This window comes from Lasioglossum baleicum, unplaced genomic scaffold, assembly GCF_051020765.1.
Source record: "Lasioglossum baleicum unplaced genomic scaffold, iyLasBale1 scaffold2440, whole genome shotgun sequence".
In the NCBI taxonomy this organism is placed as follows: domain Eukaryota; kingdom Metazoa; phylum Arthropoda; class Insecta; order Hymenoptera; family Halictidae; genus Lasioglossum; species Lasioglossum baleicum.
The window spans coordinates 10,208-24,476 of NW_027471499.1; the positions used below are offsets into that span (position 1 = coordinate 10,208).

The 14,269-nt window shown below is 40.3% G+C and overlaps 1 protein-coding gene across 1 annotated transcript; it reads left to right on the plus strand.

Moving 5' to 3' along the window:
* Positions 1-1,184: 1,184 nt before the first annotated feature.
* LOC143221460 (uncharacterized) lies at positions 1,185-13,774 on the plus strand (the record flags this gene model as incomplete). The annotated part of the gene is given in 22 exon segments (XM_076446904.1): positions 1,185-1,278; positions 1,281-1,625; positions 1,628-1,798; positions 1,801-2,001; positions 2,004-2,091; positions 2,093-2,160; positions 2,163-2,354; positions 2,357-2,494; positions 2,497-2,681; positions 4,038-4,081; positions 12,222-12,265; positions 12,268-12,291; positions 12,294-12,572; positions 12,575-12,937; positions 12,940-13,047; positions 13,050-13,126; positions 13,128-13,239; positions 13,242-13,328; positions 13,331-13,502; positions 13,504-13,644; positions 13,646-13,698; positions 13,701-13,774. Coding segments are annotated over 22 exon segments (3,060 nt in total), but the record flags the coding sequence as incomplete, so codon positions are not given.
* Between the last annotated feature and the right edge of the window lie 495 nt (positions 13,775-14,269).

Sequence of the window (14,269 nt, forward strand, 5' to 3'; positions counted from 1 at the left end):
ATTACCTGCGTGATTATCGAGATAATTACGCCGAATAATAATACTTTAAAAGAAGAGAAACATTGAGCAACAGTTAGGTGAATGGTAGCGGTGTTGGAATTTGTATATTTTTAATTAGAGATCGGGTGATTGGCGATTATTTATAGAAAATTTAACATCGATACACGTAATATAACCACGAAACGATAAATGACATTTTTGTAGTTTCCATTAATCCTTGTATTATACAATTTTCCACAACGTTCAAATTTGAAATCAAATTCGACTAATGTACCGTATCATTTGCATAATAAATTTCACACGCTCTCTCTATTCTGCGTAACGTTATTTCAGATAACAACCATATATTATGATATGGTAATCAGTTTGTGCTTACACACTTTTGCGTCGTCGCATCGCAAGTCGTATCCGAGTGAAAAAATAATAAATATTTATTATTTCACCGTGTATTTCTCTACGCCTTCGTATGAAACCGTATGTTACGTCAATGATCTTAGTAGTAACCTAAGGCGATGAAGTTAAATTATTAATATCGCGTAATGACACGTTGTGTCATAGATTCTAATCGTCGAAACAATTTGCTAACAGAAATTACTTATTATTTCCTGGAACTCGCTGACGATCATTGGGAAGTGAAATAAAATTTGTTAGCAGCTGTCGGGAATTATTAATACTTAAAAAATATAATCTTTCGTATATCAGCTACATTACCATTAATATTCACGCAATATTTGCTACTTCAAATATATCAATTTCAACTTAAATTATTCTTAGTACAATAAAAGCAATTAAACGTTTAATAAACATCACGATACCCTTTTTCTTTCGCACCGTTTAACATCCAGGCAGATAACTAAATTTACATAAGTACTATTCCAATTTGTTCCATTCTCCATTACTCACGCAGATAAATTTTGGCCATATCAATAATGTAGCAATTCATTTCGTCACGTGAGTACAACCATATTCGATAACAGAGTTATCTGTCTGATATAATCTAAGTGTCTGGCAATATAAGCGAGGAGGTAGCCCGAGGTATCGGATATCGTTGAGCCGTCCCTGCATGTAAAGATCGTTACATAGGTTAGTAGTCATCGACTGGCATTTAGTCTTCGAAGCAGACGGCAACAGTGAACATCGTGTCAGACCTGAGTGCACTACAGCCATAAGTTTACACCGGCAAGATGGATTATCTGTCCATCGTTCTGTCCTTGACAGCTGTACTTATCGCCTTGTATTACTACGCTACCAGAAATCTCAACTTCTTCAAGGACCATGGGATCCGCACATACCGCCGACGCCATTTTTCGGCAACATCGGTTCGGTGATCAAGAAACAAGACAGTATCTACGACCTGTTACAAAGGGTGTACTTCATGAACACCGAGGCGAAGTACGTAGGCTTGTACGAGTTCCAAACACCGATAATAATAATCCGTGACTTGGACCTGGTCAAATCCATCACCACGAAGAGCTTCGACCACTTCGCCGATCATCGCAGGTTAGTGAACAGGGATCTAGATCCCATGCTCGGGAAGATGCTGTTTTCATTGGACGGCGATGAATGGAAGGAGCACAGGAACATGCTAACCCCTGCGTTCACCTCCAACAAGATCAAGACCATGTTCAGTTAATGTCTCGCTGCGCGGTAAGATTCAGCAATTACATATCGAAATTACCGGAGAACGAGCGTGAGACGGACATGAAGGCCTTGATGTCCAAGTACACCAACGACGTGATCGCTAGCTGCGTCTATGGCATGTCGGTGGACACCATAAAGGAACCGAACAACGTGTTCTACAATACGGCAGGATAGGCACCATGTTCACGTCTTACAAGAAGACCCTGATCTTGATGATACACAGGAACATGCCTTGGTTAGCTAGGCTGTTTCATATAAAGTTGATGGAGGGGCACGTAGAGAAGTTCTTCACTAATCTAGCTTTGAACGAGATCGACACGAGGCGAAAGGACGGGATGCATCGATCGGATGTGCTTCAGCTGTTATGGATATCAATAACCAGAAAGAACCCGGTAAAGGTATGTCCCCGGTGTCTATGGCCTATCACGCTTTCAGTTTCTTCTTCGGGGGTTGACAGCGTGGTTACACAATTATGCTTCGTGGCTCATCTGCTGGCCGAGAATCCCGATTGCCAGGCTAGGTACAGCAGGAGATCGACGAGGTTTTGGAGCAGAACAATAGAGAGTTGCCGTACGATGTCCTGCAGAACATGAAGTACCTGGACGCTGTGATCAACGAGGCTATGAGGATCTATCCGATCGGCGTGATGCTGGATAGGTTGTGCATCAAGAGTTTCGAGTTGCCACCAGCGTTGCCTGGCGGCAAACCTGTCACGTAAAGCCGGGGATGAACGTCTGGATCCCTATCGTGTCTATCCACTCGGATCCTAAATACTACCAGAAGCCGGAGGAGTTCATTCCTGATAGATTTATAGAGAATGGCAGAAAGATCGTCAATTCTGGCGCGTACATACCGTTGGCGTCGGACCGAGGATGTGCATTGGTAATCGGTTCGCTATGATAGAGATGAAGGTGTTACTCTGTCACATACTCGCCACGTGTGACTTCAAAATCGGATCCAAGACCTCGGTTCCCGCAGAAGTGCAGAAGGTCGTTCAATTTAATACTGAAGAACGGTTCTTCTTGAAAATCGAGCCCAGAGCGATCCTTATTATACGACGGAGGTCAAGGGAACAGTGAATGGAATTAGCAATAGAATTCCGATGGAATCGCCATTGACCCTGTTAAAAGTTCAATTGTATTCTAGACGATCCACTGTTGCTCGTTATTTAAAGTATATTTTTTACGTTCTATCCTTTTTATTTCGTTCTTGTGGTCTTTCTCCTTTTGCTTTATTCCTTCGATGTAAGAAAAATAAATGTGGTTTACACGACTCATCTATTCTTTGATTCCCCTCACTCTAGCATGAAATTGAGTAGAATTTTAGCGTTGTAAAATTTAGAATTTATTGTAAGATTTAGAAACAAGTATCAACGATACCAATCGGATTTCGTTAGTACCTGAAATCTACTGTCGATCTCTATTCTCTTATTGTTAGTTCGTTTATTTCACGATTATACCACTTTTAACAGTTTTATCGTGGAAAGTGGTTGCGTCTAATTTTCCGGATTATGACGTGCTGCAAATAGTCTAGTTTGCTGGTTTATGACGAAGTATTGAACTTACTCTAGGTCCCATGGTGTCCCTCTATAATCCCAAATGGAGGAACTTTAATCACGCGAGTGGTCTGAACTTCCATGACTAAGTATCGCGCCATTAACAAAATTGACGCTTTAGATTACGAACCGTGTTTATTTGAAAAAATATCTTCACGTTTCGTAACTACTGCTGCTATGAAGCTTCAGTGAACGTGGAATGATTCATCTTGTGACTCGTCTGATGTTTATTGCTCTCAGACTTCCTCGTTGCTCAATTCATCAATAATTGAAAACAGCCAGATATTGCTTGTGTAATTACGAATGCTAATAAGTAGGTTCAATACGATATTATCATCGTTAATATTCAAATTAATTGTTGCTTCTCGAAGGAATGCCACGTCGTTAGAGAAACTCTTCGTCTTCGAGTTATTAATGACTGCACCATCTTAGATATAATATAAAACAAATGTTCCAGATCGTATTACCACGAGACATTTTCATTATAATTCTTCGTTGTTGAATTTCTTCTTGACTATAGATCCCATTGGTGGAATGGAAGAGAGAAGGATCAGATTTTGTAGAACTTTCCTTGGACGAGAAAAATAGATGAAGTACAAAAAATGCAAATGAGATAAAAATATAATATATATAAAATGTTCGTTTGAAAACAATAACAATGCGTGCTATAAATTTATCTCTAGCGATTAGATTTCTATCTTATTCTCTCAGAATTATTACGGAACAGCACTGTGATAACGTTCGAGAAAAGAATAGATCGAGATAGCTTCGTAAATTGTAAAATATTATCGTACAATCAGGAATGAATAATCTTCGTGGAAGAACAAGGGTAGAAACTAAGAAGTTGACATATTTTATTCCTCGCGATAATTTTCTAGAGAACATGTTTGGTCATGTTCCACTTCCACGTTAATTACGAATATTATCGTGAATCACCGTTCTTTCTTTCCTCTTCGTATCTACTTATATCTATTTCATTATCTTGAAATTTATTAAATTACTTTAATTTTCAGACTACTTTTTCGGCAAAAAGTGCGTATTTCAGTGATTTTCACGCGTGTAAATTTATTTTATTGAATTACTATTTCTCGGAATTTTCGGAAGAAACTGCTAAAGCAACTTTTCGTTCGACGTTAACGTGTGATTTAAAGAATTTGTCGAATTCTTGACAACTTGAATCCAGATGAAAAATTCAAATGACTTTGTCACTTATTTAAACTCCATTCGTTTCCATTCCAGTAATTACTTAAATCGTTGGTTATTAAAAAATTTTCGACACGCCAACCATTTTGGAAGGAAACGTAGGACGATATAGACCACTCTCATAATCACCGACACGAGTATCGAAGTTCACATTCGCCCTGCGACATGTCGAAAGCAGATAAATAATTCATACTACAGTCGAACTTCTCACCAACAGACGTCACCCTAATCACCGTTATACCTGCAAGCAACCTCCGGCCGTCGAATTGCTCCATCAGAAGGAATAAGATTGATCGTGGAATTTAATCTGCTAAAAGTCGGCGGGTTTAGACAGTGAAATTCGCGATGACTTAAGATCCAAAGGGGAAGATTGGCCGGGAGTTATCTAGCTTGCAAAGTCACACGTCGCGACATAAGTATGCATGAAGTTAGCTCGGGGTCGTCTGAAATATTAAGCAGCCAGCTCTCGGCCGACCGGGAACCGAAACTGTTTACCGTGGCCGGGTACTTGGCAACGTTAAATCCGGGCCGACTGGCTGTTTCCCGCGTTTGATAAATAATGCGGGCCGCATTTTGCGCGGGAAAACTTTGAATTGCACCGACACCTCGCCGAGGCAGAGACCGGAACGCCGGGTGCCGAGCAATTCAATTCAGACACCCCAGAAGCGAATTTTCATTCGAAAGTTTGTCGAGCTCCTAATGAAAAGAAAGGCGCCCTGCCTGGGCGAGTCGCGTCGCGACGCTCGTTTCGTCTCTCATTGTCGGTCGAACGGCTACTGGATATCCGTGTTACCGCGAGAATTCCTAGATAATAGACGCGTTTTGGTAGAGGGAAGAGGTCTTGACTCGAGGATCGAACACTTTGTATTTAAATTTACCGAACATCGGTAAAATAATTCGCAAATCCTGTCCGTCGAAATCCTGTACGCGTCGAGCTTGAAGTAGACTCGAGATAAAATCGAGAGACCGGTCACTTTTACGCGTCACGGTGTATTTTTGTTCGATTGGATGGCGAATTTCTGTTAAATGCGATCAGTCACCGAGTGTTTTGCTTGATCCAACGGCGCAAGAATATTCGCGGCAGCTTCAGTAACTGTTGACGGAAACGCGTGCGGTTGAAATTACGAGCGCGACGCGGTCTCTGTGGAAGTTGCTCAAAGGCTGCCGAATTAAGTCCATTTCCGTGAATCCGGGATGCAGAGAGAGCCGGTATGATATTAAAAATTCGTAGCCGACAGTTTCGCGTGGCAAAGATTGCGAAGTTTCGCCGCGGATTCCTTACAAAGCCTGACTTATTTAGCCGGCAGGTCTGGCTGTTTCCTTAAGATCCCCTTCAATCCCGCCAACCTACTTCCCGTCTTCAGGGTTCGGCGATGGGCAAAGGGACGGGAGGGCGGCGAAAGGTTGCAGGAACACGGTGAAGGGCGAAATGCTCTTTTGTGGTCGCCCTCCACACGGGAACTTTATTAATTGCGCGTTTTGTTATGCAGATGCCTCTAGACCGAACCAGTCACCTCTTCTGCCCTCTCTTCTCTCTTCTGTCTTCGACAGCCTCCACCATCCTCTCTCCTCGCTCGTGTGTCCACCACTTTTCGAACATTACTCCCTCTCTGTATCTCTCTCTCTCTTTCTGTGACACACGGTCTTTTTTTCTCTTCTTTTCTCGTCTTTCGCGCCTCCCAAACCAGTTCCAGGCATTCGCGCTGGTTTACGCTGGTTTGGCAGTGCCAACTTCCGCATGCAGGAACCTTCTGCGATCATTGACCTGCAGAGAGGTGTAATTTATTTTTGAACGCTACCTCCGTATTTAGTGTGGTTATATGTCGATTAGGTATCGTGGATCGCGTGTATTTAGCGATTATCCTTGGGAATTCTTGACGATTCTGACGAATAAATTATTTCTGTGGTTTCTAGGAAGGATTTTTTTGCGTCGTGTGTTTCAATTTTGCACATGGATGCTTTTTATTGGTAGTTGGTGGGATTATATCACATATTTAATTTTCCTTCGATTTTACTCGATTAACGAAGAAACGTATTTGTGATCGCTGAGCGTTAGAGTTGTACAAATAACGGTATTAAATAATTATCACCGCCTTTGAATGTCTTGCAGATTTACGTGCACGTTTTGCGAACATTCCATCCACGAAACCGGGATGTCCCGATCTCCAGGGTGATTTAAGGCTTAGCTCGTAAATTATGTCAGCATTTAAGAGACGAAGGATGAGGAAAGAAATCCAGCCTTTGTTGCGAAACTTTGCTCTCGGGAATTCGGGCTCGGAACGAGACAACATCCAGCTGCTTTTAATTTACAGCTAAAAAGCGAAGAAAAAAGGGAAGAAGGGAAAAGAATGGAGAGGAGAAGAAGCAAGAGAGTAGATCCCCGCGTCTCCTGGCGACTATTTGCGAAAATTGAACGTCACTTTTCCACAACGAGACATTCTACGCTTTTTCCCCCGGTTTTTTTTTCTTTCTATGGAGCATTAACTAAGCAAGAAGTTGATGAAGTTTCAACGATGATAAACTACGAAATTTAACCGTTGTAATTGTTGCTGTATTATAATTATTATATCGTTATTCCTATCAGGTGTAACGGAAAAGTGATACCCGTTTGATTTTCCCTCGAAGCAACGGAAACGTGAAATATTTTTATTTCGTCCGTCGAAACGGACATTCTCGAAACAGATTAATTGAATCAGAAATCGTAGCTGAGCGAAATTTTCCAATAATCACTTCAATCGGACGCATCGCTTTACGTTCGGCAGGCAACAGGTCATCGCGAAAAAGCAATTTTTTTTTTTTTGTTTAGCAAATTCGTGCGAGTGAGGACAAACAGCAAATATTGATCCTGTCGGTGTCGAAATTTTCGTTTTCCTCCACTGGTTCGCAAATTAAGAGCGACGACTATGCTACGGTTTCCTGGGAGAGGAAAAAATGGGAAGAAATTGGAAGAAAAGAAGGAGGAATAAGACGATGAAAAAGCAAGCACTTAAGAGGCGAGGAGGATGATTGAAGCGAAAAAGTCATTCGAGATAAACGCCAAAAAAGGAAAGTGGAAGTAAAGAAGAAGAGAGAAGAACTCTCTTAAGTTATTATTGGGGTGTATTTCCAGCGGGATGTTTCATTTCAGCTCGACTAATGACCGTATCAAAGTGGAAACGAATTTAAACGAATCTGACTTTCTTCCTCTCTCTCCCGCCTGTTCGGCGTCGTCCCTTTCGAGTATCGACTTTTTATTTTAAACTTTATTCACCGTTAGCCGATGTAGGTAATTAAAGATGCAGAGAAGAACGTTGATCAAAGGAAAAGAACCGTCAATTTCCATGTTTACGCGTGCATTCTTATTTTCAAACGAACAAGTCGGTCAATAATCCTTTCGAGATGTAATTTCAGTTCGAATCGATTAGAATTTTTTCCATATATTCGATATTAGCATATCAGAGTTTGGAAATTGGAACTTGGCTATTTCTCCGATTTTCAATTTTTATTTTCCTTTAAATTATTTCAAAAATTGGTTTTCGAAATTAATCTCTAAGCAAGAAGTGAATTAATTAAATTAATTAAACAAATAATTGATTGTATTCTTAATATTCATTTTCATGGCTTTATATTACAGTTCTAGCTTTGATTGCTACTACGTTTAGTGTTCGATACATATTCCGAGTATTATTAATTTTCGATTAAGAGATGAACCTTGTCTTTGCAAGTAATCGCTTCTCCGATTCACCGTTAAACATTGACAATTGATATAAATTGAAATAATTAGTCAAAATTATTATCCGAAATAAATTTAGATTCATTTTATATCCGAATGGTAAATTCATTATCGTATACACCAATTATCCATTGACGTAATTCTATTGTCCACGCGTTAAATTAAACTTCATTTTTAAATCAACCTCGAAGTACCCGAGATCATTACAAATTATGCAGAGCGATCAGGTAAACGTCGACGAAGAAAATCCCCGGCAATCAATTTGCAAGAATGATTCAGCCTCTTCTTCTTCCTCCTACTGACAGGCTCAATTGAAACGTTGTTTGCCGATACAATGCACGGACACGTACAAATTATTCAACGGTCTCTTTGCTTTACCTCCTGATTCCTCGGACTAAACCAGAGAAACGTCTTAGTATTTGTTTTGATTGCGTAATCAACGCGTGTCTGTTAAAATTGCGCAGTACTCGTTTAAGGCAAATGCAAAGCGCGATGGTGAAACGTGACGATGGAAATTATGGAAAGCTGTTACGAGGTCGCATAAAAGGACACGCGGGAAGGAAACTGAATAATGGTTGGATTTTTTGAAATTTACGGCGAAATGAATTTTTTCAAACGCGAGTGCTACCACCAGTATTGTTACACATATACAACGCGTGACGCTTACACGAATTCGCGTCGAATTAACACGTGAATGTACATTTATAACAGTCGTATAAAAATATAAAAACATGTTTACAATAGCTTCATAAAGACACGAAATATACTTTTTAATCTTCATAATAAATTTATATAAAGGAAAGTTTATTCTATTTTCTTTTACAATTTAAATTTTAAATCGAATTTTACGAGAGTATATTATAAAACGATACTGTAATAACATCTCTGACAAAGATAATTAAACTGGATATTTCGCAACCATCCAGAGTCTCATTACCACCCTGGTATCAGCCAACTATTCGATTACGTCGACTTTTATATCACGAGGCAGCCCTTTCTCTGCGAGAGAAAGGAATATCGCGGAGAAAAAACAGTGCAGCGTATGAAAATACAAGAAGAACGAGAAATCTCCACGTTCCTACTCTCCAAATTAAACACGAATTTTCACCTCTTTTCCTCGTACCTCAAATACAGCTGAAATAGCAGCCTTACGTAGACAAATGACAAATCCTGCTTAAATCGATGCTAAAAAATTCTCACGTTTAAACAGTTCCTTCGCGAAGCGACATAAATTAGCCGGCGAACAGAGAGACGTTCGTTTTTCTTCATATCCCTATTACTCTCGCTATTATTCAACGGAACACTCGATTAACGACTTAATACATTCCTCTGCTTCCGTCCGAGCACTTTTCCACGCGTCTGTTAACGTTTTTTTCCCCTTTTCGAGCTTGTCGAGCAAGGAACAACGCTACAATCTGTACCCGAGCTCACGCGTTCTCTGTCATCTCCTTATCCACGATTAAACGGTGTCACAGTTCGCCAGTCAAATTGAATTCCAGGTTACTGACAGATTCCCAATAAGCTCTAACAATGGAGTCTGTTACAAGGGCCTCCGTGCCTCGTCAAGGGGACCAAAGGGGGACGGTGCCCGGCGCGAACCTCTCGCTCTTTTTCTTACTCGGTTTCCTTCAATTTCCGCGGCCAGGAAAGCTACGGCGCTCTCGGAAATTGGAAATAAATCGCCGTTGATATCGATGCAAAACGCGTCACGCTGATCGTCCGCCATTTCCTTTCTTTCTTCAGCTTGAACCTGAAAGGATGCCTCGAGATTTCGGGTGCTTCGTGGTTTCGACCGTGATAAAAGCGGAACAGCTTGGATCGTAATTTATCGACGCTTCGTGAACCTTCCTTTCTCCCCGATATTACGCAATTTTTTTAATCCAACGAGACGTTCGTTATTAGTCGTATCAACGGAATTCAGATTGGAAATTTTATAAATTTACAAAAAATTTAATAAATTAGCGGATTCAAACTTACGGGAAGATCGTCGTTGACAGAGAAGATAATGGATTGGTTGTGTGCGTTGGAAAGATATTTTCACCGCGAGGAAAAATTTCTCTTGTTTTTTCGACCGAATTCCAGCTGCACGGGGAGATTCGCGATCGTAGGAGAGTCGGATAAATCTGGGATTATTAATAATATTACACGGAGTTGACGATTTGAACGGAGAATTCATAATTCTGTTCGTAATACTACAAGTCGTGGAGAGCGAGTATTGGAAATGAAAATTTCTCATTGAAGAAAATGCCGGCGGTTTTTAGCATAAGAAGATTATAAGGGTCAAAGATTATCTGATACAAGGCCATAGTTAGGTAGTTTCAGGAGACATGTTAATGCTACTAGAGTACGCATGGCGTTGGTTATGAAATAAAATAATATGGGTAAACCGGGATGGGACTTGGAAAAGAAAAATTAGGCGAGGTATTAAAATAATACGACACGTGAAAATTGACGCGTTACAGGAGTTTTGTTTTCGGTTAAAAATAATATGAAATATTATTTTTAGCAAAACGAATATTCGTGAAAATATTAAAACGAGAGATGACTTTTATTAATATTTCTTACTCCGTGAATTTTCTCGTTTACATTCGCGGTAGAATTTGTAGTAATAAGGAATTTAAGCAAGGCACGAAGTTAATGGAAATTAATTATGTCAGCGATTCTTACTTATGTTATGGTATAAGTAGATTGCATTAAACTTTTGTTTTTCTTCTCGATCATAATGGATATTATTCCGATTACAATTTCCGCAACTAATGATCTTAATAATTATTTGTGCTTGGAACAATTTTGAAATTGTAATTTTAAACCTTGAGGATTGTTTCTAGCTGCCGAAGAAATAACAAAAGTAGTTAATCATAATTCGTAAACGGTTACAGTACGATAGTTAGGAATAATTACACCGAATAATAACGCTTTAAAACGCTAGAAACTTTAGAGAGCAATTTTAACATTTAGGTAAATGATGCTGATACTGAAATACTAAATACAAAATACGATCGTAGATTGATAATAATTTATTGAAAGTATAATATCGATTCACGTAACTTGAGCATGAAGAAAATCAGGCTCAGTGTAGCATGAAATAAAACGGTTCCAATAAATGATATTTTATTGTATCCTATAATCTTTATGGTATATAATTCTCTACGACATTTTCTACTAAATGAATCTTCAAATAATGTTATCACAAAATGTACGGAACCAAATTTGACTAATGTACAGCATCATTTACCATAAATTTCTCGCCATTCTCTCTCTTCTGCGAAGCGTTATTTCAGATAACAACCATATATTATGATACGGTAATCAGTTTGTACCTACATCAGTTTTGCGTCGTTGCATTAAAATCATGAGTCGTATCTGAATAGTGAAATAATAAATATTAATCACCGTGCATCTCCTGCATCTCTTGCATGAAACCGTGTGATACGCCAATAAACATGGTAATAACGCAAGGTGATCAAGTTAAATTAATACTCTCGCATTATGGAACATTGTATCACAGAAAATTGATTTCCTCGAATGCTACGACGTAGTGCGATTTTAATAGACGAAGCAATTTCTCGAGAAGGAAATGATTTATAAAATTTTAAATACGTATCATTAGTCTCAAACATTAGTCCTTAAACATTAGTCACGTTATTCTTAATATCCCAAAATTAATTTTGGTACATTCGGAAAGTTTTCCATGCGAAATTAAATACAGAAGAAACAGTGGACGCGTAACAAATTTTACAATAGTCTCCCATATTTTTTTTTAGCTTTCTTATTTCATACGTCTACAAACGTTGTATACATCATAGGAAACTAAGTTCAAGTTCTATGCTAATTTGTCCTCGAGTAACCAGGAACATACACGATGACATTGATACACAGCAACTCACTAGAACGCGCGATAACATAACACCCTTGCTCAAGAGAATTATCTATGTGAAATAATTGAACTATCGCGCAATCAAACGTAACGGTAGTCCGGGTATTTGACATGGTTAAGCCGCTCTGTGCCGACTGGAGCTAAACGTCGAGTGGTATTCAGTCTCCAAGCAAACAGAAACAGTGTACATCGCGACAGTCTTGAATGCGCCAGCAATAAGAGTGCTTCGCCAGGATGGATTACTTGTCCATCGCTTTGTCATTGATAGCAGTACTTATCGCCTGTACTACTACGCCACCTGGAACCTCAGCTTCTCAAGGACCATGGTATCGTGCACCTTCCCCCAACCCCGTTCTTCGGGAATTTCGGCCCGTTGTTCATGATGCGGGACACCCTGTACGACGTGGCCCAGAAATTGTACTTCAGCAACACCGAAGCCAAGTACATCGGCCTATACGAATTCCAAACGCCGATAATAATGATCCGCGACTTGGACCTGATCAAATCCATCACCATGAAGAACTTCGAATACTTCTCTGACCATCGCAGGTTAGTAAACAAGGATATAGATCCCATGCTCGGAGAGATCTGTTCTCGATGGCTGGCGACGTATGGAAGGAGCACAGGAACATGCTGACTCCCGTGTTCACCTCCAGCAAGATCAAGGACTATGTTCCAGCTGATGTCTCGTGCGCGATGAGGTTCAGCAATTACATATCGAAATTACCGGAGAACGAGCGTGAAACCGATATAAAGGCCCTGATGTCCAAGTACACCAACGACGTGATCGCTAGCTGCGTATATGGGATCTCGGTGGATAGCATAAAGGAACCGAACAACATCTTCTACGTGTACGGCAGGATCGGGACTATGTTCACGACCTTCAAGAAAACCGTGTTCCTGATGATAAATAGGAATTTACCCTGGATAGCCAGGCTGTTTCGTCTGAGATGCTGGAGGGGTACGTAGAGAAATTCTTCGCCGACATGGCTTTGAAAGAGATTGAAACGCGTCGAAAAGACGGTATGCACCGATCGGACATGCTTCAGCTATTTATCGAAGCAACAACAAGAAGGAACCTGGCAAAGGTATGTCTTCGGAGAGTATGGCGTATCACGCGTTCAGCTTCTTTTTCGGCGGGATTCGACACCGTGGTCTCGCAAACCTGTTTCGTCGTGCACCTTCTCGCCGAGAATCCCGATTGTCAGGCTAGATTACAGCAAGAGATCGACGACCGCGTTGGACAGAACAACGACAGCTGTCTTACGACATCGTACAGAACATGAAGTACCTGGACGCGGTGATCAACGAGACCATGAGAATGTACCCTATCGCGATATTCGTGACAGGCTGTGCGTGAAGAACTTCGAGCTGCCACCCGCGTTGCCAGGTGCCAAGCCTTTCACCATAAAGCCAGGAATGAATGTTTGGATCCCTATCATACCGATCCAGATAGATCCCAAATATTACGAGAATCCGACGAAGTTCATACCGATAGATTCATGGAGGACGGAAGAAGATCCTAAATTCAGGATCGTATATGCCGTTTGGCATCGGGCCGAGGATGTGTATCGGCAATCGGTTCGCCTTGACAGAAATGAAAGTGTTGCTCTGCCATGTCCTTGCCTCGTGCAGCTTCAAATTGGGTCCAACACTACGACTCGATTGAGCTGCAGAAAGGATCGTTTAATTTGACGATAAAGAACGGGTTCTTCTGAAAGTCGAGCCAAGGGCGAATCCTTTTTATTCTACCGAAATGAAGGAGACCAGCAATGGAATTGCCAACGTAGTCGCCAATGGCGTTGCCAAAGTGTCAATTCGAATTAGACTACTTTGTATTGCTTGTTATTCGTTAATTCGTACCTAATCTCAGGATTAATCTATTGTTTTTGCTTTTACTTCGTTTTACTTCGTTCTCGTGCCTTTTTCATTTTATCCTGCTGTTTCGATGCGAGGAAAATACAATTTTACGCGTCTCGTCGATTCTTCCAGGCTCGAGGCAGAGTTTCAACCTTATAAAATTGAAGTACTAATTATCTATTGTAATTTACAGCTTGGTTAATATATTTACTACCGAAGGAATTGTACGTAATTCATGAAGAAAGCATCATTATCTACGCACGAGTTACAAATAATCACGTTAAAATGTATATCCAGAATTTCAAGGAAATTCTTTACAGTCTTCATTTATTTCCCATTTTTTCTTTCCTTCTTTCTCTTCCGTTTGGGCTTCTGTCTCTCGTATCGCGATACCTCTTCGTTGTTATACGCGTTCTCAGAA